At 43.9% G+C, this 25,752-nt stretch overlaps 4 protein-coding genes across 4 annotated transcripts, besides 2 other annotated features; 2 read left to right on the plus strand and 2 right to left on the minus strand.

The window, feature by feature from the left end:
• PENARI_c036G08660 (uncharacterized protein) lies at nt 1-879 on the minus strand (the record flags this gene model as incomplete). Its single annotated transcript, XM_022636870.1, has 3 exons — nt 1-197; nt 237-598; nt 704-879. 3 exons carry the CDS (start codon nt 877-879, stop codon nt 1-3), a joined length of 735 nt encoding a protein of 244 aa, XP_022483292.1.
• Nucleotides 880-2,740: 1,861 nt separating this feature from the next.
• On the plus strand, nt 2,741-3,553 carry PENARI_c036G00992 (uncharacterized protein; the record flags this gene model as incomplete). The annotated part of the gene is made up of 1 exon (XM_022636841.1): nt 2,741-3,553. The coding sequence occupies one exon, from the start codon at nt 2,741-2,743 to the stop codon at nt 3,551-3,553; it is 813 nt and encodes a 270-aa protein (XP_022483289.1).
• Nucleotides 3,554-4,549: 996 nt separating this feature from the next.
• Nucleotides 4,550-5,626, plus strand: PENARI_c036G06637 (alcohol dehydrogenase; the record flags this gene model as incomplete). The annotated part of the gene is made up of 2 exons (XM_022636864.1): nt 4,550-4,838; nt 4,890-5,626. The coding sequence occupies 2 exons, from the start codon at nt 4,550-4,552 to the stop codon at nt 5,624-5,626; spliced, it is 1,026 nt and encodes a 341-aa protein (XP_022483264.1).
• A 9,867-nt stretch (nt 5,627-15,493) lies between these two features.
• Nucleotides 15,494-17,159, minus strand: PENARI_c036G03339 (pyridoxal phosphate-dependent aminotransferase; the record flags this gene model as incomplete). The annotated part of the gene is made up of 4 exons (XM_022636852.1): nt 15,494-15,533; nt 15,598-15,816; nt 16,140-16,837; nt 17,034-17,159. The coding sequence occupies 4 exons, from the start codon at nt 17,157-17,159 to the stop codon at nt 15,494-15,496; spliced, it is 1,083 nt and encodes a 360-aa protein (XP_022483282.1).
• A 1,720-nt stretch (nt 17,160-18,879) lies between these two features.
• Nucleotides 18,880-18,887: a sequence feature (Short protein (PENARI_c036G12064, OGE47805.1) was converted to a misc_feature.).
• Nucleotides 18,888-18,948: 61 nt separating this feature from the next.
• Nucleotides 18,949-18,985: a sequence feature (Short protein (PENARI_c036G12064, OGE47805.1) was converted to a misc_feature.).
• Nucleotides 18,986-25,752: the final 6,767 nt, after the last annotated feature.

Below are 25,752 nucleotides of genomic sequence, written 5' to 3' on the forward strand. Positions count from 1 at the left end.
TCAAAATGTCCAGGTAGGGATGTCGAGTGTGGCCTCAGAATCCAACGGTGCCATAGGGAAGTTCGAGCCGCCCTTAGCCATGAAGGGCATGAACAGCTTCCAGTCGTCATTTTGGGACGTAGTGATCAACAGATGGTCGATCTTCCGCAGGACGTTCCACTCAGGCTTGCCCTTTGCCGTGACAAAGTGCGAGGCTCCTAATTGGATTGCTTGCTCTCTCTTTGATTATGTCGTACTGAAGACAACAACTTCACAGCCTATAGCCTTGGCAAACTGAATAGCAAGATGCCACAGTCCACCAATACCGATGACACCTACCATGTCATTTGGCTTGACCATCCTGTGGAGTGTCAAAGCGGCCCAGATAGTGATGCCACCACACATGAGTAGAGCTGCCGCATTAGACGGAAGTCTATCTAGGATCGGGAATACAAAGGCTTCGGATCTGATCGTGCCTCTTGCAAAGCTTCCAGAATCTATGCCGTCGAAGCCATACATTTTGGGCGGATCGTTCTCACGGTAGATGGGGAACCCACTAATGCATGAGTCACAAGTTCCGCAGTCACTAGATGGATAGCCCCAGCCTACGCGGTCGCCGCTGAATGTTTGTCAATACTGCACGTTGGAAGGAAAGTCCGGCTGATAAGTAGACTTACACTCTAAGAGCCTTCACGTTCGGTCCAATTTCTTTGACCACGCCCACTCCTTCATGGCCGAGAGCGATCCGCACTGAACGTATTGCTCATCTGTTCCACAGACGCCAGAATGGGTGACGTCGATCAGGACCTGATCATCGGTAAGAGCTGATCTTTCCGTCACAGCCTCGACAATGTCACCCGATGGAGTTCCCTTGTAAACTTTGAACTGATGGGTAGCCATGACTAAGTGATTATATTCAGGAGAAACGAAAAAGAATCAGGCACTTATGCGGAAGCGAATATATCAGGTCAAGTCGAAAATTAATGGAAAAAATTTATTATCCCAAGCTTTTAAATAGGCCCAGGCTGTCTTGCTCGAATAATTGATCATTCTTATGGCCGCTGAAAGCCGAAAGGCTGGGTTTCCGTGGTTGACCAGCAAGGTGGTGCCACCTACGCTGCTACAAGTCCGCCACATCTAGTTCATTCGATTTAAATCTGGATTGCCACTCTCGCAGAAATTGTGACGCCAAGTTACCCTTTGGCGAAGGAAAAACAGGTGTTGGAATTTAAGTGGGTCGGCAGTTACAGTATTCGATTCGTAATACCGCTGGGCGGGACCAGTCAGCAAGCTTATTCAAGCGGGCTTAGCGGACTTAAAAGTAACATAAATGGAACGGAATAATTGTCAGCGATGCCATGATCTGAACCCTATTATTAGGTCGCGGAAATGAGAGTAAACTATATGGCGATTGCAAGCTTCCACAAATATTTATCGAAGTATATATTGATTTTATATGCTTAAAGTGTAGAGCATTTTAATAACAATGCATATACCGCTTGAAGCGGCGTCTAGTAAACGATACTAATGTCATATTGTTTGGGTGCTTGGTTTGTATGGGTGAGGCGCTGTGGGTCTGTGTTCTTTATATGCAAGGGCCGGCTAATTCCGAACTTTCTTTCCACTGTTCGTTTTGAAAGTGTGCTCTCGTTATCTCTTAGCTCCGGCTATCTCCATTTTGTAGAATACTCTTCCTCCCCAACATGGTCCAGACGATTGGCGAGAGGGAGCTTTTTCTTTGCAGAGCGATTACTTTTAAACACAGGGAGGAATGAATTTTTTAAATCTTCTTTTTATTTTTTTAATATCTTCAAATATATCGCTCTTTTCCTTGGATCACTTTTCTTCCCTGTCCGTCGGCATCTTTGATTGCTCAAGGGCTTCGCAATATAATTTGGCCAATCAAGGTCTTGAGTCATGGACAGTGATCCCGAGTCAATCGCGAGCAATGAAGAAAGTGTCGATGCTGGTCCAGAGCAATCCATGGCATCTGACTGTGAAAAAGGGCTTGTTGGTTGGGAAAATCAGGATGATCCCTTGAATCCTCTGTACAAGCTTTTCTGACCATCATTACGTATACGAATACTAATTTTCAGTACAGGAATTTTTCATACCGCCACAAGTTGTGCCTTTTGGGTCTCGTTAGCCTGAACGCATTTCTCAGGTACGGTTGTTGCTTACGAACAGCCGTACGGCAAAGCTAATTTCGTGGCCAAGTCCATTAGCCTCTTCGATATCTGCGCCCGGGGTAGAATTAATGGATCGTGATTTCCATGTATCTTCCAAGATTCTCAGCTCGTTTGCTGTGAGTATATTCGTTCTTGGTTTTGCAGTAAGTATATCATTCTTTACTCATTGCCAATTGGCGTTAGAAACGCGCTCACTGAGATATAAGGTCGGCCCACTTATTCTATCTCCTTTAAGTGAGATTTATGGACGTCAACTCGTGCTAAATTGTTCAAATACTTTCCTCACATTATGGCAGATTGGCTGCGCCTTGTCTCCGAATATGGCGAGCCTGATTGTTTTTCGATTCCTCGGCGGAGTCGGTGGTTCTGCATGCTTGTCGATCGGTGGTGGAATAATTTCAGACCTATTCCCTCTCCATCAAAGAGGGAAGGCCAACGCGATGTTTACCATCGGCCCTCTTTTCGGCCCTGTGTTAGGCCCTATAATTGGAGGCTTTATTGCGCAGCGTGCAGGCTGGAGATGGGTTTACTGGGTTTTACTAATAGCCTGTGGAGTCTTGACTTGTCTCAACATGATCTTTGGTCAGGAGACCAATCCCACTGTGCTGATTGGATGGAAAATCAACCGGCTTCGCAAAGAGCTTGGGCGTGAAGATCTTCGCAGCGCATACGAAACAGACAGTACCATTGCTGGCACATCCGCTCGTTTGATTCAAGGCATTACCAGGCCGGTTCGGATTATCTTCACGTCGCCCATTTTGGCTCTTCTTGCTCTATATATGTCCTTTGTGTTTGGCCTCTTATATCTTCTCTTCACGACAATCACTTCTGTTTTCACGAGCACTTACGGCTGGCCTGTGGATCTAGCTGGTCTCGCCTATCTGGGTATTGGTGCTGGGTTTGTCGTTGGCATTTCCGTCGTGGCCAAAACTTCAGACACAACGGTTGTTCGCCTGACTCAAGCAAACCATGGAGTTTACAAGCCTGAAATGCGCCTTGCAAGTTGCCTTACATTCGCGCTATTTGTCCCTGTCAGCTTTTTCTGGTATGGATGGTCGGCAGATAAACAGGTGCATTGGATCGTTCCGATCCTTGGTTTGGTGCCGTTCGGTTTTGGCATGATGGGAATTTTTGCACCAATTCAGACATATTTCATTGATGTCTCCGGCCCGTATGCCGCTTCCGCTGTCGCGGCATTGACCGCCACAAGATGTTTGTTCGGTGCATTCCTCCCATTGGCAGGACCTAGCATGTATTCAACATTAGGTCTTGGCTGGGGCAATTCTTTGCTGGGATTCATCGCTTTAGGGCTGACGCCAGTACCGGGCTTGATCTACAGGTTTGGGGCCAGCCTGAGGGAGAGGCATCCTATCAGCATTGACTAGAAACAGAGCACGTGTAAGAAAGTTCGCAACTTTCTCTAGGACGTGAGTATCGAACGGTAAATGCATAACCGTTCAATATGTGTAATCCGATACCGAATAAGACAACACATGGGAAAAGAACTTTACTTCATTGCCACTCTGAATATCTTTATATGCATGTCTCGGCTCAACGAGGCCACCATTAGTCTTGCCTCTTTTGCCCACTACCTATTCATGAATCGAGAGTGCAGAGCAGTGCAACGTGGCAGAACCAGCAGTGTTCCTACGTTTCGACACTGCGATCCGCATGTGCAACGTTCAAAAGCTTCCTTAAAAGCCAGGGTTACAATAAATTCAAATATTACTCCTGGATAGACAAAAAGTGATTCTCTTGTTTGAAGTTAGCATCAGCTAAATAAGCAAAGGTTATCCTAGATATTGATTTTTCACGCGTAGCTATATGCAAGCAATGCTTTACTAGATCAACGAATGGGGGCGGTTACTTTTGGGTATACAAACATCTATCTCCCTTCCCTAGTTCCATTTGCTGCCGCAGTCGATGATGCGAACTGTATGGTCACGGGGTATATCTTACCTTAGTTCCTTGGTTTCTGACAAGTGAATGATGAATAGACAATTGCAAGGTGTACTTCGACCTTCCGCATTCCGCAACCTCTTCCTCCGCAGGGGACAGGGCGGTGTCTGTTCGATATCCAAAGGTTTAGTGCGGCTTTGCAACTTCGTTTTGTGATGGAGATAAGCCTTAAATCCGCCTGCTGACATACCATTAAGCCACATGAATAAAATCCGACGAGATGTCAAGTAGGGAACTGGGTCGAAGCGCCACATTCTAAGGAGATACGCCATTACATCCGAAATGCCTATGAATCCGGTAGTACTCATCCAAGGCTTCGTTGGTAGAAAGTTCAAATATATAAACCGTAAGCCCCTACTTTTCGGCTTGTCAAATCATTCACGTCCGTCATCAGGGGCTTGGAGCTGCACGATCCCCACATCATGGCTACCCTTTCACCAACCGAAACCTACAAAGCAGCCGTCTTCGAGGGCCAAGGCGCTGCCCTCGAGATTAAGAATCTACAGTTTCGACAACCAGCCGAGAACCAAGTGCTTGTGAAAGTTCTGGCTTGCGGCATTTGTCATTCGGACATCAACATCCAAAATGGTCATATGGGGTCGCCGTTCCCTATTGTACCTGGACACGAGGTTGTGGGCGATGTCGTCGCTGTCGGCAGCAGAATCACCCGTTTCAAGGGCGGCGAGCGCGTGGGTGCAGCTTGGCACGGTGGTGAGCGCAATTTCCATCAACAAGCCACAATTTGCAGCTAACAGTGAGCAGGCCACGATTACACATGCGCCTCCTGCCTGAACGGCTTCCCTCAGACGTGCGAAAATGGCGTATCAACAGGCGTTACGGTAGATGGAGGATACGCTGAATATGTGCTTGTGCGCGAGGAGGCCGTCGTTCGCGTGCCCGCATCTGCGGACCCGGCTCTTGTCGCACCCCATCTCTGCGCAGGCGTGACGGTCTTCAACGGCATTCGCAAGCTCCACATAGAGCAAGGTGCACTAGTCGCCGTGCAAGGACTCGGTGGTCTAGGCCACTTGGCTGTGCAATTTGCCCACAAGATGGGTTACAAAGTGGTTGCCATCTCAAGCGGGAGCGACAAGGCTCAGTTTGCGGAACAACTAGGAGCATACGCCTATATCGATACCAGTAAAGATGACGCGGCGAAAATCCTGCAATCTATGGGTGGTGCAAGCTTGATTGTGTCTACGGCCCCGAACGCGCAGGCTATTAGTCCACTGGTTTGGGGCCTGACCTACGGTGGCAAGCTGCTGCTGCTCGCACCAATTGGACCAGTTGCCGTAGATTCGGTCGCATTGGTCATGAAAGCTGCTAGTGTGCATGGTTGGCCAGGTGGCAATGCCTTAGATTGCGAGGAGACCATTGCTTTCGCCGAACATCATGGCGTTCAGTGCATGGTAGAACGCTTTCCCTTGAACGAAGCCGTCAAGGCATTCAATCATATGGTGCAGGGTAAGCCGAAGTTCAGGGCAGTCTTGACTATGTAAGAAATTTACACCCAGGGATCTTCATCTCGTATGATTTGACGCCCAACTGCTTCATCTCTCAAGATTGATCTATCCCTTAGAGGAAATCTTTCTACCTTCCATCAGAGTGCTTGCCTTTCTTCATGTAAATTAAGAATTGAGATTCTTGGTCAATTGGGCTTTTGTAGTGGTAGGAGAAGAAATATAGTACATAAGAGCAACTAAATATCGTATGGAGGGACAGGAATTAAAGTGAGTCAATAATTATGACCACAGCCGAAGCAAGCCCACCGGGTTACATCAGCCGAGGCTGTGCCTGACCAGGCCTTCATGGTTTGTCAGGGCTGCCCATCGTGCAATATTTGTTGATGGGGCTTTAAATCACAGGGCCAGCAGAAATAGCCTCTACTACCTCCAGTCAAAGAAGTAAAAAGGGTTTCTCACGGAAGACGATACAAGCCGTATCAAATCGAGGGCCGCCGTATTATGCCGCCATGTATTATAGTCGTGATTGAGTTTTATCGTTCAACAGTCAAGCAATTGTAATTTTATGTGGCAAGATACAGGACCATACTGAAGCATTTTGCTGTTGTCCCTCATTTTAATGTGGCTTTCTGAATACTCTACGCGCGTTAAGCCCTTGGCGGTGGGGCTAGGAAAGAGTTACTCAATGTGCATTGGTCAAGCCGATTTCGAGAATCACTGTAATACCCCACTGTCAAGAGCGATGTCTGAGTGAAAATCGATCAGTCTAGTATGTGAAACCTAATGTGTATAGAAGAAGGAGTGGCCCCTTGAAATAACGCGGACGAGATAGGAGGTAGACAAAGTCAGCAAGTCTCCCACAGAAACCTAGAATGCCTGAATCACCGCTGCTTGCCTAACACAGTCGCTGAGTTGACCCTCCCTCAACAAATCCTGTCGAAAACGAAGTTCTGCTATTTGCTGCGTCCGACAATATTTCAACGTGGCCTCTGATGTATTGTTGACAAAATACATGAACAACAAAGGCGTCTGTTTGTGAGACGAGATGGCCGTTGATGTAACAGTGACTAGACACCACCTGTGAGGCTATATCAATCCGGGATTTTGCCGCCCACTACTAGGAATCAAGCAGTCATGAGTGCCCGGCTTGATACAAAATTCCCAGACTTTTACCAGTCGCTGGTAGGGCTTTATCAATTATTGCTCACGGGTCCTGGCCGGCCAAATGCTTTCAAATTGAGAAATATAGCGCCTTGAATTTATGCAGCCGTCGAAGCTGTGAGACATGATTGAACGATGCTTGAAAAACTAGTTGGGTTACTAACAAATAGCCATCAACACTCAAATAAATGACTGCGTTGATAGACCCGTACATCTATCGTAACACTAACAAGGTGACTACGTGTCTCTAGGTGGACTATAAGAGAGGCTATCATCCGGTACAGACTAAATTACCCTGAAATTTATTCTTTGCCCACCACGAAATGGATACTCTAAGGAACGTATCGGACCAAAACAGTGAAGGAGATCAGGAGCGGAGGGGACTGCCTATTCAAGGTGATAAAAGCCATCCGAAGGACACTTCTGATCTCAAACCACGACTGGTAAGTTAGGTGTAATTGCATATTGGATCTTATGGCTAACTACTGGCATTCTCCCTCCCGCAGCTAGAAACCAACCAGAAAGCAACCCTGACGACCGAGCACTTTCAACCTATCTTGGCGATACTAGCAAATCGCGAACGCGATGATCCGAAACTCGGATTTCAAGCGGCTCGAACCGTGGGGCTCTATCGACGTCTATAGACATTATATACGCCAAGCCACATCCGTGGCGATATATCGACCAAAAGATTTAATTCTCGGAGGCTAGAATCAACCCGAGTAAAGAGAGGAATGGACCTTAGCTTCCTACTAATAAGTAGCGATTACGACTGCTTTCCTTTAAGTAGGCATTAGAATCGTCTCGGGAATGTCTAACTGTCGTGCTCTATGGCTAGAATCAATACTCGAAAAGTAGTCTAGCCATGTTAGTGGATATCGAAAAAGCTGAGTGAGGGGTTGCTAGTGGAAGTATGCTATGTAGTTCTTTATAGTCATATAATAACCCAATCAAAGAATAAATAAAGCCCGCACTTAAACATAGTGTTAACCTTTTGACCGAGTTTTGTTTTATTTTAAGAATGTTAGACAAAGCATTGCGATTACGTGACTGCTAACGACTTACGGACGTCGTTCGGACAAAAAATAGAAATAGAAGTACTGTCACACGAATTGCGTTGCATTTATTTATAGTTTTCTAGAAGATTTTATATAAAGAACGACGGATCTAGGGATGGCGTTGTGGGTAGTGTCGCTAGTAGGGATAGAGTAGAGTGACTAGAATACGATAGAGGTTCTATGCGCGGCTATAAAGACAATCGGAAGGAGCGTGGTATCGCTATAATAGTGGCTAGGGATATAATATCTAGGATCTGTCCACGCACCTAGCGTAGATTCCCTATGGCCGTTTTAACACGGGGTAGAAAGAATAGATGCTCACCCAATGTCTCGCCGGTTAAGTGATAAAATCTTATAAGCTGCAACTCTACCTAGTAGACCTCTTTAAAAAGAAGGAATGCTAATATGTAAAGGAAAAGATTATTAGCTTAAATGGCGAAGAATAGAGGATCTAGATCCGTCCACTTAAAGCCCGACTAGTTATCGTTGTTAGTATGGAAGAAGCATTCGACTAAGGGGGATCCTTGTCCCTCGTGTGCCATAGACTTTAATACATCCGGAAAGTCTAGCCTATAATCATCGTGATCAGCGCTGAGATATAGGGGCTTAGATATCGCTTATATAACCGCTAGCTATGGGCCGGCATTCCACTACTAGATTAACCGCACACTAGGTTGCTATTAAAAGTCTCTAGAAGTTTAGAAGTTAGGTATGGCTAAATACCGAGGACTTCGATAGCGTACTTAAGTCTGCCGTTGAAGTATAGAGCAATAATCTAGGGAGGCCGCTTAAAGAGAAGTTAGACATTATTGGGATAGTTAAATTTATATAGGGTTTTCTCGGATAGAACGGTTTCTATGTTGATAGCGTCCCCTCTTAGATTGAAGGTAAAGGTGACCTAGTCAAAGAGCTATATCTCGAACTAGATAAAACCGAACTCGGGAATTAGTGGCACTTTATACAAGGCGTTAATCAATTCTTAAGACCACCGTAAATTATCAAACTAATTCTCTTATCTTAGTACTTATTAGATTAGAGTCACAATAGACCGGGGTTTATTCGTTATTTAGGGTTTTTCGATACGTAGGAAGGTATACTTATAGATAACTAATACGGTCTATTATGCGATAATTGGGTCCCATTAGAGATCGTGGATAACGATATAGAAAATTCACTTACCTACGTTGTTAAAACGGAGGATATTAAGGACATTAAGGACCAATAGGAAAGCTATAGGAAGACTCTGTGGCGATCGGAGATAAGAGGTAATTTGTTTCTTCGACCCATAGCGGAGCGAGAGATTCTAAGAAAAATCACGAGGACAATAGTTAGACAGTAGAGAAGGCGCTAAAACAGTGCTTTTTTAATTCTTTGGCTCTCTCTCCCCCCCTCTCCCTTTCTCTCACACACTCTCTTTCTCTCTCACACACACACTTTATGATTGGTCCACACTTCAGGTTTGTCGAATCATCTTTATTCATTCAATTTGTACCCGTTCCCAAGCCTGCCCCCTATACAATATTTCTCACAATTATTGAGGACGTCATCTCAGCCCTCGATCCATAGGCATCAGCATCTTGATGAACTTTGTGAAGAAAATGCCTTTGTTAGTGCTGTGAATAGTGATCCTTTCATAGTGATTCTTAGACTATCAGATACAGGATGGATCGAGATCAGTTTCACCATTTCCTCACAGAGATTCTTTCTCGAACCCTCTTTCGAAACACGCTATCCCTATTCCGGTTACTCTGCCCCTGAACCCCTTTCTTGGCAGTATTCCAGTACAGTCGTAAATAACAGCATAAAATTAGCTTCCGTATTAAGCTTGTATGGCCACCGGGGCGCAATCTGTCAACGTTCTAATACTGTGGCGCCGGAAGCATGGTCATGGTGGAGCTTTCCATTATCCTGCATAAGTGACACCCTTACGTCGCAAATCTGAGTCAAACGAGGCTACTCATTGATTTGCGGATGACTCATGATGACTCACCGAATATATATCTAACACTCCTCCTCCCCCAAGCTCCCTGGAGACATAACCACCACATTACGTATTGCTGCTCCCGTAATCGAGAAAGTGAAAGGCGAGTGTAAATGTGATTTTTTTAATCTCAGAAAATGGCAGATTCTTCGCTCAGCTTTGATACGCCCGAATCGCTCAGCCCTTTTCTATGCCGGACAGACAGTGATCCTCGACCTGTTGTTCTGATGACTTGTGGTATGGCAGGTAAGAGAATGCAAAATTGAGCGGCCAGCTTTGGTGTGGATAACTGATAGGGACATTGTTAACAGGGTCTGGAAAGTCATCGCTTTCTAAATGGGTGATACTCAATCACCCCTCTTTCAAAAGGCTTTCAATCGACTCTTACATATATACTGAGCACGGCCTCTACAGTATCGATTATCCAGAAGATCAATACAACAACTATCAAGAGGAGGCAGAGAGCGCCCTCCGAAATGAACTAGCGCGGATCCTTCGACAGGGCTCTCAAGATGTAATCCTAGATTTTTCTTTCGCATTTAAGAAATCTAGAGAGGAATGGAAGCACCTAGTCGAAGAGCTTGGGGGGCGATCGGTGCTTGCATATCTTGATGTCGGTATTGATGAGTTGCGGCGGCGGGTCAGGGCGAGGAATCAGTTGACTGTTAAAGATGGCGACTCGGCTTTTTTTGTGACAAATGAGATTTTCGAGAGCTTCATTACCGGCTTCGAGAAACCGATTGGGGAGGCTGGAGTTATTTTACGTCTTTATGACGATTTAAATACGGGAATCGATGTATAAATTAGAGCAGCGAAATGAGATATGATCTACTGCGTTCGTTCATGACCACAAGAGCCAGGTCTAGGTTGCCAAGTAATGTTATTATCGTAACTCACGCCGAATCATTCAATGTACATTAACAGATGCAAGGGTATCAGACAGATGTCCTAGTGCGATTGAAGTGGGCTGTGGGTGATGAAGAGAGAGATTAAACATAAAGCTGATCGCGAATATAACTCTATAGTAATTACTGTTCCCTATATTTATTGCCAAAATAATATTTTCTATCATAAATTGACTTGTTAGACACTACTAAAGGGTATTGACTTGTCCGTTCCAGTGAGCATCGCGGACAAGAGAACGAGAGCAACAGGGTCGGTAACGAGTGAGCCCAGGGCTTGCGAGATGCTAGTAACGTATTCTGTAAGCGAGTCGCCATTGTAAGCGAGCCGCCACCCTACCCAAAAACGCGTCAATTAATTAGACCCTCCTTCTTTAACCACCTACCATGCCACCAATTCGTACTCAATCCTCCCGAAATCGTACGGAGCAAGAGGGTAGGATCTTATTAGCTATCTAGGCTATTAAGAATCAAGAAATAAGCACTACTGCTCTCGCTGCTCGCACTTATGATGTACCGCGTTCAACTTTACGCGACCGCCTCTCTGGCCGTACGGAACGGGCATCTCTACGCGCAAATTCACATAAATTGACCGAAATTGAGGAGAAATCGCTTGAAAATTGGATTCTCTCCTAAGCCCTAATCGTGGAGCAGCCCCCCGGCCTTCTACCGTACGAGAAACTACGAACCTCCTTCTCGCAGCCCGGAAAACTACCCCGGTCCTTTTAGTCGGCGAAAAATATGCTTATAACTTTGTCTAAAGGCATCCAAACCTTTTATCCCGATTCTCGAGACGGTATAATTACGAGCGCGCGAAGTGTGAAGACCCAAAAATCATTCATGAATGGTTTAATCTAGTCCAAAAAACGATACTTTAATACGGCATCGATCCCGACGATATCTATAACTTCGACGAGACTAGGTTTGCAATAGGCTTAATCGCGACCGCAAAAGTCGTGACAAGGGCTGAATACTACGGCCGACGACCACTTTTACAACCTAGAAATCGTACGTAGGTGACTACAATTGAGTGTATAAATGCTTTAGGGTGGGCGCTTCCTCCGTACGTGATCTTTAAGGGTAAAGTCTATATCGAATCTTAGTTCGACGGCCTCCCGGAGGATTAGCGCTTCGAGCTTAGTCCGAATAGATAGACTTCTAATGAAATTGGTCTTCGGTGGCTTAAAAAGCTCTTTATTCCGTCTACTTCTTCGCGTACGAAGGGGAAGTATAGACTTTTGATACTCGACGGCCACGGAAGTTATTTAACGGCGGAGTTCGATCAAATTTGCGAAGAGAACAATATTATCGCAATTTATATACCTCCGCACTCGTCTCACCTTTTATAGCCTCTCAATATTAGCTATTTCGCGGTATTAAAGCGCGCGTATAGTCGGCTTATCGAGTCAAAAATGCGGGCTAGAATCAACCATATCGATAAATTAGACTTCCTCGAAGTCTACCCGTCCGCGCGAATCGAGGCATCTAAATCGGAGACTATTAAGAATAGCTTCGCCGCCGCCGGTTTAATACCTTACAATCCCGATCAAGTGATCTCGAAGCTCGATATTTGCCTTCGAACCCCGACACCCCCCTCAAGCCGAGGAAGCGAGTGGGAGCCAAAAACGCCGTCGAACTACGTCCAATTACAAAAATAAGCTTCGTCAATTAAAGCTTTGCTAAAACAGCACTCAAAAAGCCCACCGAGCTCGCTTAACTCCGCGATAGATCAGGTTTTAAAGGCCTACCAAGTTACGATGCAATCGACAGCTTTGCTCGAGAAAGAAGTAAGCGAATTACGGGCCGCGAACGAGACGAAGAAGCGAAAACGGACTCGGTCTACAAGGCAGATACCTCTAGAAGAGGGCCTATCAGTTTTAGAAGCTATCGAGCTTATTCAGGGGGAAGAACCAGTAATTGAAGCATCAACACCCCGTCAACCAAGACCGCCTCCGGCACTTTTACAGCCGCGTACGAGGGCCTTACCGAAGTGTGGGTTATGTGGAAACCTAGGCCATAAGAGAAATACGTGTCCTAATAGACCTCGTGTTTAATTTATTGAATTTAATGGCGTTTTGGTTGAGATAAATGCATTTAAAATTAATAGGTAGAGGCAGGGTGGCGGCTCGCTTACAATGGCGACTCGCTTACAGAATACGTTAGTTTCTGAAAGAGTATTACAGGTAATTTAAAGAGCTTTCTATCACGTGAGGGATTCTTTCAATACGATTCAGCAGTTGTTTGAATCAGAGCTAATCCTGAACTAGATTAGCGTGTGTCGGAATAGGGTTCGAGGAAGATTCTATGAGAGCAAAGTGGTGAAACTAATTTCGATCCATCCTGTATTACATGTATAGCAGGAGGTTTAACAAAGCCTATAACCAAACAGACCCCATGGCCGGATTAAGAATCGAAAGCAAATGTAAGTCAAGATCGACCAATGAGAGAAGGACGAGCAGGTAAGGATAATGAGGGGTCACGTTCACTCGTTGAATTGCTGGTAGCTGGGGAACAAGCGCCTACCGCCCTGCCTCATCTTGCACGGTGCGAAATGGAAAACCTGATGGGATTCCTGCACAATACGAAACTACCGACGCTTGGCTAGTCAAAAGAAGATCTGTACGTCAAGTTGATGAGGCTGCTGAGATCATCAAAAACCAGTATGCATATCATTTCGAATGCTCACTTACGTGAGGCCTTCGCCTTCGAGATTAAGTTTTCGTAAAGGTCTAGAGGATCCAAATCAAAGGCCAGTTAGCATTCGTTAGGTTCATACTTGAGGGCATAGATTAAGCGTTCCTCGCCAAGCAGATAAGCATCGAAACAAGTCCTGATGAAGAGTATTCCCGACTGCCATTCAGATCCCTCTTGTGTCTATTCCAAAAAAGCTTAATCCATGATAAGCTAGAAAAGACTAGCTTTATTCAAATCTCACAAGCTACGACAGTAGCGGAACTGTGGGAAGATTCGTTCACGTCGTCAAAGGTGAGTGACCTACTTGGTCATTTGTTGGACCTTATTGTACAGTCATTCTCGAAATCGCCTTGACCAGTACTGTACACACTGAGACTCATTCTCTGGGCCCCACCGCCAAGGCCTTAGCGCAGATCATTTATTGAGCAGGCCGTAAATTGCGCCCGGTTTGATACGGTACCTAGCGAGGTAATAATACATTGATCTCATGAGAATCCCGTCGATTTCCATGGAACCCCAGAGTGGATCTCTGATAGTCAAAAAGAGCCGACTAGGCGTGCCCGCCCCTTCCTCTCCTCTCCGACTTTCCTCTTAGAATACCTGGCATGTTCCTTTGTCGGTCGTCACTCCTGAGAGGTGTCTCTTTGGCTTTAGGATCATCCGTTGAAATTTCGGCAGCCGATGGCGTACGCCTCAACTAATAATCACTAACCATAAGTCTGTCGCTACAGTTAGCCCATGAAAATAAGGTCCAGCCCCGTCCATTCGCTTTGATGATTACGACATTCAACAAAGTGAACCGTTTGACCTATGCAAGGATACATGGCAATATGCACCAATACCTGGCAACTTCGATCGTTCTCCTGCCTCTCCTCCAGCTATAAGCTGTACGAACATCGACCCTGCCTCCCCCATCTATCACGCCTCTCAGCAACGAACTGCTGTGTAAACGAATAGCCTTCCCTTACTCCAATTCGGCGATTAGGAGTAAGGTCGGACCTATGATGAGGATTCACCAACCTATATTCACTCCCTAATTGACTAGAATGCCACTCTCAATAACAGAATGGTGGTGAAAGATACAGAACAAGATCTAGGTCTAGCCCCTCGATTTCACTGGCGACTCTTTCTGCAGCCGAAGCTAAAGGAGCTACTTATTCGAAAATACCTACAGCGAGATCTCGGATCGGATGACACCTCTGTTACCGTATTGGCCACGCGGCAGAGAAGCCTCTCCCTAAGATTTGATAGGACGGATATTGATTGGTCTTCTACAGAGAACACAGCTATTTAATTAGGGAGTGTTTTTCTTGCTGGCAAGAAACCGAGACTTATTTTCTTATTGAACTATACACTGTAACAACTGCCTTAGCTGGTCGTCTCTTGTTTGCAGGCGAAAAACACCGTTAACGGCTCCTTCGGTGTAGACCTCAACTAACGATCACTTAACCTTAGTCTGTTGCTACGGTAGGTCCAGGAAAATGATGTCTAGTTCTCTTCTTAGCGGAGATGATGACGGCGTTACACATAGCATGGCGCTTGACCAACGTGGCTCTAATAGAACAGTAATGCTACTTAAAAGGAGAGTTACTGGTCTTACTGACAATCACCTAGGCTGCAGCACCGCTGTTACTAAAATTGATGTTCGTGCAGACCTAGACTATCACGCGTTACACATCGAGAGGTTGGTTAATATTCGTTCAAAGCCTATATCAAGAGAGGGAAGGCCTCTAGAAGAAGTAGGATATAGAAAGTGTATTGGGGAGAGTTAGATGGCATATTATGCATTGTAAATCCTTCCATAGTCCCCAAGGAGAATGTAAACAAGGTATAGGAAACTGAGTGCCCCTGGTTTATCATAATATAACTGCGAGACAGAATTTGTGCTAGCATCTTATGGGCCAACAGTATTAAATGATTTTCTTGGAAGGAGGATACAGAGACCTGGGACATCGGGTGGTTTGACGGGCCGATCGTGAAGGGAGGTCAATAGCATTATCTCGATCATAGAAAGAAAGGGCTGTGTTTCCAACTAGAAAACGCGATTTCTCCGTATAGATCCTTTATTCAAACCACCAATTGCTAGCGAGATATCATTAACAATGTTCTAAGATGATCCACCCGAGCTGAGATAGAACTTGACGATCCTGCGAAGACGCACTTCAATACCTAGCCACTCAATTTACGAGCACGCCATAAACCGGAACATACCTTGACAAACCCTCCTTCAGGGTTTCCATTTCTACCGAAAATATGATGCGGAACCAGCCTGGAACCTCATTATGATAGGCATAACCTGACGCCATCTTTACCCCAATCTGTAGTAACCGGTTGGATAGATCCGACTCTGCGGCCCAGCCGCCTTGATCAGCGATGAGTGTAGGATCCAAGCACTTAGAAAGGTCAATCCACAGGAAAAACCCCGCAATACTGCAGGAATAATAATCGTTGGTTTTGCACAGTTTGAATTCCACATTTCACGAGTCGATACGAAGGGGAGACTTACCCTCCTGGAGCAAAAGGTATTTCCGCCCCCATTAAGACTTGTGCCGCAAAATCTCGATGCGAACGAAGTGACCGGTGGCTTTGCTTGAGAAAGGTCTTTATGAAATAGTGATCCTCGAGAATGATTGTAGCAATGCTACACGATATATTCGAAGGCCAATGGAACCGACTAGACGAGTTATCCGCATTACCGCGCCGTTACTTGCTGTGTCAAGATAATGGATGGCTAAAGAATCAATCCCCCTTACCTTGTTGATAATGCCGCCTGCAAGAACCTCTGGTTCTGGCTGATCAAACATCCCAGTCGTAAACCCGCAGCGGCGAAATCCTTCGACATCCCGTACAGCACATGAATCAACGCAGGATTCACCCCAATGTTGGCGGGCTCGATTGATAAAACAGAAACAAAGCCATCCGTGGAATTATCCTCTTCGTAAACCGACAACGCGTAAACCTCATCGCTGATAAGGTGGATCTGATACTTTTGACAGAACTGCAGGAGCGCCACTAGAGTCTCCCGCGGGTAGCATCGACCAAGCGGGTTATGAGGGTTGCAGATTAGGAGAGCCCGGACTGACACCCCATTCTCATCTCGTGCTTTTAAAACGGCTTCCTCATACCGAATCATAGCACTTGGACCGAATGGATCGTCCCCTTGGAAGGAAGCATAGATTAGTTGGCAGCTGGAGGGAACGGAGAAATCTCCGTTAAAGGAGCCGTAGATAGGCTGACCGAGCAAAATCCCGTCTTTAGGATCGGTCAGACAGAGAGCACAGACTGCGTTTAGGCTGGTTACGCCGCTCGTGAAAAGGATGTTGTCAGATGTGATCGGCGAAGCAGGGTAAAAGTAGCTAGTAATCAGCTCAGCCATGGCTTCTCGGAGACGTCTGGAGCCAAAGGGGCCTTCATGGTATGTAAGACTTGTACGGTCAAGACCTGATGCTATCTTTTTCAACATTTGTATTAGTTCACTTCTGCAAAAAAAAGGTGGGAAGTTGGAGGACAGATTGGTAGTCCATGTCCCACCTGTATGCGAATATATTCCAGCATCACGTCTTGCATCAGGAACTAGCATCCCTTCAATTAGTAAAGGCGCGTCCATATCTAGTCTCGCAAAGAGGAAGTTTGCATTACTGCTTTACATTTTCTGCATTGCTGAAAGACACAACGCCTTCTTTGTTCTCCTTATCGAAGGGGGTTTTTAGGTGGCCGAGGTAAGCGTTAGCCAACCCGGCCTCGGCATACGTTTCCCCACGGTTAGAAAGCATGTCGTAATGGTTGATAAGGTTGTTGCTGGGATACAACTGTCCTTCAAACGGGCAAACTTGCTGGAATCCAAATGAGCTCTGTCAAAGGTAAAAGACAAGCACTGGCTAGGTAAATAGTGAGAGTGGGGGAATCCGGTGCGGGGTTCCAGCTTTAAGCTAACGGGAAACAGCCAACAAATTCCGCGGACTCTTCGTGCGGTTCTTGTAATCTTATGTGGCTAGATGCTGTAACATACAAGGCGTATTTTACTGACTACCTCTTTTGATACAGGCTGTTCAATGAATGGTCTAAGCTAAAGTCTTGGCAGTGGTACCGAGAAAGAGAGTCTCAATGTGTTCTGGTCAAGCCAATTTCGAGAATCACTATAAACATCCGATGTTCAATAGCCTGGAACACACCGGAATTCAAGAAGCGAAAAGCTGCGAAGCCAAATGAAATTCAAGAGTTCACCCTGAAACAGAGGATCCCTATCCCACGGGGGGTGCCCCAGTCTGGCAGACTGGGAATTAGGGTTCCCGCTTCACTATGGGACATAAAAAGTGGGTCCCGTCAGACTGGGATTTAATTTCCTCGTCAGACTGGAGAGGTTTAATGACCTCCGATCGCTCTCAAATTTTGGTCAGTTATAATAGACCATCCAATTTATCCCCGATTCACTTCGGAGCATGCGCAGCCTACTAGTTACTGAGAAATTGGCGATTGAAAATCGGAGATGTTTTGTTAGGGTACAGGATTTTGTACCTTTTTTGGTGGTTGTAGTAGTAAAGGTTCGACGCAGACTCTACGACCACGGGCTACGTATTACTCCGATTAACTTATAAATTGGACACGGTCTATTTTACTATTAAATCTAGGCATTGTGAAAGTCTTAGCACGATCGAACTAATAATAGTGGTGTGGTGGATGATCAAATATTGGTGAAGGGGGTGGTTGCAGGACCAAAGGTCCGACGTTTACTCTACGACCACGGGCTACGTATTGCTCTGATCGGTCTATAAATTAGACACGGTCTATTTAACTATAATATCTAGGAATTGTGAAAGTTTGACAACGACTAGACTAATAATGGTGGTGTGGTGGATGATCAAAAATAGGTGAAAGGTTTATATGCGTTGCGACCGACGGGATTTATTACCGTAATCAGATACCCACCCTTATCTATGGCAGCCCTTACTAAATAGATTACCCCGTATTCGTATCTTACACCCCGTATTTTACTCTCGACGGCTAGGTAAACGGCGGCCACATGAATAGAAGGGTGCAGCCAGTACGTCGGGCGCCTTAACTAGCTAGTTCTATATACTACGAATTTAGTAAGGGCTTTATTCGATAGAGAAAAGTCAGCTGATTTCAAATATCCTATTTATAAACCGGTGGCTCTATTAGTAAGCGAGTTATTAGCGGTTAAACTTTAGATTTCTAGTAAAAGGTAGTATACTGGTATATTACGGTCTATGCTATATAACTAGTAGTAGATATTTAATTAGGATGCTAGGAAAGCTTATTTCCTAGTAGTAAAAGTTTAGACTTATATTGTAGAGATATATTGTAACGGAGCCCTTAGGAATCATGTATAGGTCTCTTGCACGGATCTCTCGTACCCCTCAAGGATCGCCAGTAACACGTCAGCGTTAGCTCACCATAACGCTAATCCTCTATATTAAATAGTCTAGTATAGGAGAACCTAGAGGTTCTCTAAGAATCAGTCTCTATATTCCTCTAATATACTACTTGCTTCCTAGTGTTACGGACATGCTAGTCACCAATCAATGTGGGACAGCAACTTACTGATGGGCCACCGAGAGCCAACCGATCTATCTGTCATTAGGTCACGTGCAGTACCCTATACTCTAGACACCCCGAGTATCCAAGGAAAAGAGAAACGTGATCATGCTTAGTGAGCATGAGCATGATTTACCCTAAGCGGACCTACCCGGTAGACCTTATCCTATACATATATGACTATATATGGTGGATAGGGTCTGCGCATAACAAGCCACTTTTGGCCCCCCGCTCACTACCTCATTGTATACTCTATATACTAATGAGATCACCACCACGTGACCCAAACAAAGAGCTACTCCCGAAGCTACTCCGAGGGAGTAGATAAAGGAGTAGACAAAGAGGATAAGGCCAGCTACTCCTATTAGCTACCCTAAGGAGTAGATAAAGGAGTAGCCGAACGAAGGATATATAAGGACACTCCCTTATATACTTAGTTTAGTTCTTCGTGTTCAATCATATATTGTTACTTATGTCTACTGTTCAGAACCTTTGGTGACTCGTACAACTTGATTATAACTTGATAACACTACGAATAGACCTCTACTCCGGTATTGGTTAGTTCGGCGCATTATCTGGCATCGCTCCTTAATACCCTTAAAAGGACTTAGCCCGTATAAGGCCTACTAGGCAACGGTATAGTTAAGAGACAGATCGTTAACGTTAGAAATAGAGAAGCATTAGGCAAGTATAACCTAGGAATCTTCTAATATAGCGACGACCCGATAGTCGTGCGTAACACATTAAACACCGTCTCGAATCAAGTTCGAGTCACAAGCAAATATATCTTAAGTTAGCGCCAGAAAGAAGCTAGCGGTTAAGCCCGCTGACCCCGATTCCGATAATAAGAGAGACAACCGCATTTAGGAGCTATAGCGCGTTATGCGCGAGCTCAAAAACAATTTAGAGTTACTCGGAGGCAACTACAATTAGCATAGCAATAGTGTAAAGGATTACCTTAAGCAGCTTCACGCTTAAGTTATCGCTTCCGCACCTACTAGTGCAATCTAAGGGCCTCGACTACCTAAGGCTAAGTGTTTTAAAGGAAATCGAACTAAGCTTTGAGGATTCCTCACTTAGATAGATATATATATCGATATAAATAAGGCCAAGCTTCCGACCAAAGTAAGTAAGGTGATTTTTGTGTTAACCTACTTACGAGGTTAAGCGTAGGACTAGTTTGAACCTCACATTCGAGATTATTACGGAAAACCACCTTAGTCATAGTCTATAACCACCATAGACGTCTTTAACGACTACCACAATTTCTGAGAACATCTCGAACGTACCTTTAGCGATATCGACGCCGCTAGAACAGCTAAACGCAAGCTACAGCGAATCCGACAGTATCACTCCGCTTTAGTATATACCTTAGAGTTCTAGCAAATTATCTCGTACCTAGATCTACCCGACCAAGCATATATCCTATACTTCGAAGCTAGGCTAAAATCCGAAGTCAAGGACGAACTAGCTCGGATAGATAGGCCCGATACCCTAGACTAACTTATTAAGATCGCCGTTAAAATCGACAATCGTATCAGCGAACGATAACGCGAATAATAAGAAATAGACTAGTAGAAGAAGGGCAAATCCCACGGATTCAACCGATATAACTTAGGTCGACGAGAACACCCGCGATCGAACTAAGATAGCGACCTATATAGCCCTAGGCCAATAGAGTTAGACGCCACTCATAAAGAATAAGACGAGCGGAAGAAGAAGAACCTCTATTTCACCTACGGGAAACTAGGACACCGCGCGAGAGAGTGTAAGCAGAAAAAGTCGTACGATAAACAACCATAGTTACGGGCGACACGCGAGGAACTACATACGACCTAGGAATCCCAAAACGACTAGGATTAGAGTACGAAACTCTAGGAACGTCTCTTAGAAACCTAGGGGGTAGACGAGAAGCCCCTAGGAGAAGAGATATAGTTCCCCGAAATCGACCTTAACACCGTCGAAAGTTAAGGGTAGATATAACACGTGTCCTAGGAACGAAACAATACCTTCCTAGGAACGGTCTAGAGTGCCTAGGGGTAGGGCATAGGGCTTCCCGGAACACCCAATAAGTTCCTAGGAATCACCTATAACCTAGGATCCGGATCCACACTCCTAGGAAGGGGATAAGAGCTCCTAGGAACGGAACACGAGATTCCGGAAATACCTACCGAAAGTCCTTAGAACGAATACCGTTATACGGAAAATAACGAAGAAGCCGACGAGCTTATAGCCAATCTTATAGACGAGATTCGGGCCGACTAACTAGATCAGCGTCTCCTCGTAGCGATCGAAGAAGACTAACTAGTAGAATGCCCTTATGAAAACTCCGATTACGCGTGCAAAGGATATACACGACACCCTAGATATAGCAAAATAGCTAGCCTTATATGCTACGACGAAATATACGTAGTCTATAGGCTAGGCAAATTAGACTACGGCATTGAACCTAGACCACTAAGGTGGATAAAGAAGCCAAAATAGAAAACTAAGTACTAAGGAGTTTGGTACAACGGGCGATAGATCTACGATCACGAAAATCGAAAGATCGAATAGCTAGTAGTAACTACTAGTTTCTATATCAAACTACACGTGATACTTCCTATAGGGAAGGCCTAGACGCTTATCGATTTAGGAGTAACTAACAATTTTATAAATCCACGATTCGTAATAGATCACGAAGTACCCGTGGTACTATTAGCATAGCTAATACTAGTTATTAGACTCGATAGAGTAGGGCTCGCTTAAGGTATCTAACACACTAGTAGCACACTACCTATGTCTATCTACGGATATCCGGAATTAATCAAGTTCAATATCCTAGAAATAGGAACCTACGATATCGTATTAGGTATTCTATGGCTACGGAAGCACAACCTAAGCATTAATTAGTAAATAGAAAGAATTATATTTAACCGATATATATATAAAAAAGAATACGAAGAGTTCGAAACTCGTCGTAAGGGACTAGGCGAGAAGGTAGCCGGTACCCTAAGCGCTTAGCAGAAATATAGTAAGACTAAGAAGGGCCTATAGGGACCCCGAGGTGTGGTCAATAGGCAAACTAAGACAATTGCCCTAGATACTATAGAATAGTCTCCGGATATAACTAATAACGAGTTATTATAGTATATGATTATTAAGTATAAGAAGCTATACGTAACTAGCGATAAACCACGGATTCTAGACGAATACCGCGAGTTCGACGACTTATTTATGGCATTCGCCGAAGGAGTGTTACTAGAATATAGACCCTTTGATTATAAGATCAATACAATAGAAGGCACTAAACCTACATTTAAGCCTATCTATTAGTTATTAGAAAAGGAGTCGCAAACACTCAAAGAATATATCGACGAAAACCTAAAGAAAGGCTATATCCGACCATCAAAGTTATCGGCCGGATACCCGATTATTTTCGTACTAAAGAAAGACGGGAGTCTTCGACTTTGCGTGGATTACCGATATCTAAATTCGATCACCATCAAAGATCGACACCCACTACCTTTAATCAATAAAATATAGGATCGACTTTGTGGCGTACACTAGTTCTCGAAATACGATATCACTAACGCGTATCACCGAATTAGGATTAAGCTAGGACATAAATAGAAGATAGTATTTAGAACTAAATTCGGGCACTACGAATATATGGTTATGCTATTCGGTCTCACTAACGTACTAGCGACGTTTTAGCGATTTATCTTCAAGGTACTTAAAGAGTATCTTAATATCTTCGTTATCGTATACTTAGATAATATCCTAGTATTCTCTAAAACACTTAAAGAACACATCAAACATAATAAACTAGTGTTATAGAAACTAAGAGAAGCGAAAGTCACTCTTAAGCTCAAAAAATACGAATTCTATACTTAGGAAACAAGCTTTCTAGGATACCGCATTAGTCCCAATAGACTTAGGATAGAAGAAGATAAGGTTAAGAGCATCACGGAATAGCTAACGCCTAAAAACGTCAAAGAAGTTCAATAATTTCTTAGTTTAGCTAACTACTATCGAAAAATCATCGATAGGTACGCCGGAGTCGTATTAGGACTCTATAAGCTTACTAAGAAAGATCAAAAATTCGAATAGGACGACGTAGCGGAAAAGTCATTTTAAGCCCTTAAGGACCTTTTTAGCAAAGGAACGGTTATCGCTACGTTCGACTACAACAAACCGATTATTATAGAAACTGATATATTAGACTTCGCTCTAGGAGCTAGACTAACGCAACTAGGATCGGACGGAAAATATAGACTAGTTAGATTCTAGTCTAGGAAGATGATTTCCGCCGAGCTTAACTACGACATACACGATAAGGAACTATTAGCTATAGTGTCCGCATTCTAAGTCTAGAGAGTATATCTAGAAGGAGCAAAATACACTATAACGGTTAAGAGTGACTATAAGAATCTTACGTTCTTTATAACAACGAAGGTTCTTACACGACAATAAGCGCGATAGGCTAAAACCCTTACACAATACGATTTTAAAATCGAACACTACAAAGAAACGGAGAATAGCTAAGTAGACGTACTTAGTAGAAGACTAGATTATAAGATTAGTACTAAAATAGCCGAACCCGCTATATTAAAATAGAACAACGATAGCACTATCTTATATAATAAATAAATACTAGTAGCTACTAGCGAACTTAAGGACAATAAGTTCACACAGTAAATTCGGGACGTAACCGAAAAAGACTCTCTTATTCAAGAAATACGAACGAACCCAAACGACAATAGGATTATCGACGATAATAACGGACTAGTATACCTCTATAGATTAATATATATTCCTACTATACTATAAAACAAAGTTATTCGCCGACACCACGATATACCAACCTATAGGCATATAGGAGTTAAGAAAACCATGGAACAAATCATAAGAAACTTCTACTTTCCAAATATAATAAGAAAGGTTCGCCACTATATCAAGGATTGCGATACCTACCAACGAAACAAACTAGCACGGTATACGCTATATAGGGAGTTATAATTATCGGAAGTACCCACTAAGCCTTAGGACTAGATTACTATGGATTTTATCACTAAACTACTAGTATCGGATAATTGCGATATAATCATAATTGTGGTGGATAGGCTCACAAAGTACGCCTATATAATCCTAACCACTAAAACCATCAAAGCTAGCCAGATAGCAAGCTTAATTATTTAACACGTGTTCTCGAACCACAGAATACCTAGTAAGATCACGTCCGACCGAGACAAGCTATTCACATCGAATATATAGCAATTATTTATAGACTAAATAGGCATTAAGCTAAGACTCTCCACTACCTACCACCCACAAACTAACGGACAAATAGAGAGAGTGAACTAGACTATCAAGCAGTACTTAAGATATCATATAAATTACTAGTAGGACGACTAGGCATCACTGCTACCAATAGCATAACTAGCGTATAATAACGCTATGCACTCTATAACAAGGGAAACGCCATTCTTTACGAATTATAGGTTTCACCCACGAATCCTAGGAGATCCAATCGGCAAGAAGCCAATAGTAGAATTATCACGGATCCTAGCTAGTAGGCTTAGATAGCTACACCTATAGCTATCTAGAGATATCGAATTCCTTAGGCTAAGGATAAAGATATATTACGACCGCCAATATAAGGAGGGACCTAACCTAAAAAAGGGGGAAAAGGTTTATCTTTTACGCCGCAACATCAAAACCAAGCGACCTAGCAACAAATTAGACCACCTACGACTAGGACTATTTAAGATCGAAGAAAAATTAGGACTAGTCAGTTATCGCTTAAAACTACCGGAAAGCATAAAAAGACTCTATTTAGTGTTTTATATCTCGTTACTCGAACTAGCACTAGAAAACGCCAAAACCGCTACTAATATACAAATCGATAAAGAAAGCGAAAACGAATATAAGGTCGAGGAAATCCTAGATAAAAAACGAATTAGTGGGAAGCCTTACTACTTAATAAAATAGAAAGGGTACGATACCTCTAAAAATATATAGGAACCTATTGAGAACCTAAGGGACTGCCACTAGCTAGTTTAACGGTTCTACCACTAGAATCACCACCTAAGAAAGAAAGGTCTAATCCGTTTAAAGTAGACGGGGATAGGGGACCAAATATCTACGTTAGAGTAGGATTCTCTAACGTAGCGGCGAGAACCTAAGTATTACGCTTATCGGCGAGGCGATCTAGCTTAGCGAGATCCTCTAAGGAAAGAGGATCCTCAATATCTAACTACTCTATTACCACCGAGTCATGATTTAACATCTAACCACCACGATCTTTAAGAAACTCTTATTGTTTCTAAAGGCGAAGGATTTTTGACATCGCCTAATTTATACGTTACGAGTATTCGAGCCATTATTTTTGGGCTTACTCTAACTCCGCCGCCACTTTCTACCGATCACGCTCTAACGATTCCTACTCACGATTATTATAGAACCGCTTTACACACTTACGACCGCGCCGAGTGCACTCCGCATAATTCTGACTCTTCGAATCTATAACGTAGTCGATAAAGTTGTTAGAACATAGTTCACATAGGGTATCGACGATCGAACCTATCGATAAGATAGTGTTATATTAACGTAACCTATTTCGCTTACGAATCTCGTTAGAAACGGGTATAACGGAAGGACGATATTATTTAAGAAAAAGAAAAATTATCACCTACCTAAGGGGGGACCGCAGATTTATAAGTCTTAGGGACGAAACTCCTAGGAAGAGGGGAGGTGATATTATAGATATGCTAGTCACTAATCAATATAGGATAGTAACTTACTAATAGGCCACCGAGAGCCAACCGA

The sequence above is a fragment of the Penicillium arizonense genome, assembly GCF_001773325.1.
Source record: "Penicillium arizonense strain CBS 141311 chromosome Unknown PENARI_contig036, whole genome shotgun sequence".
Taxonomy (NCBI): domain Eukaryota; kingdom Fungi; phylum Ascomycota; class Eurotiomycetes; order Eurotiales; family Aspergillaceae; genus Penicillium; species Penicillium arizonense.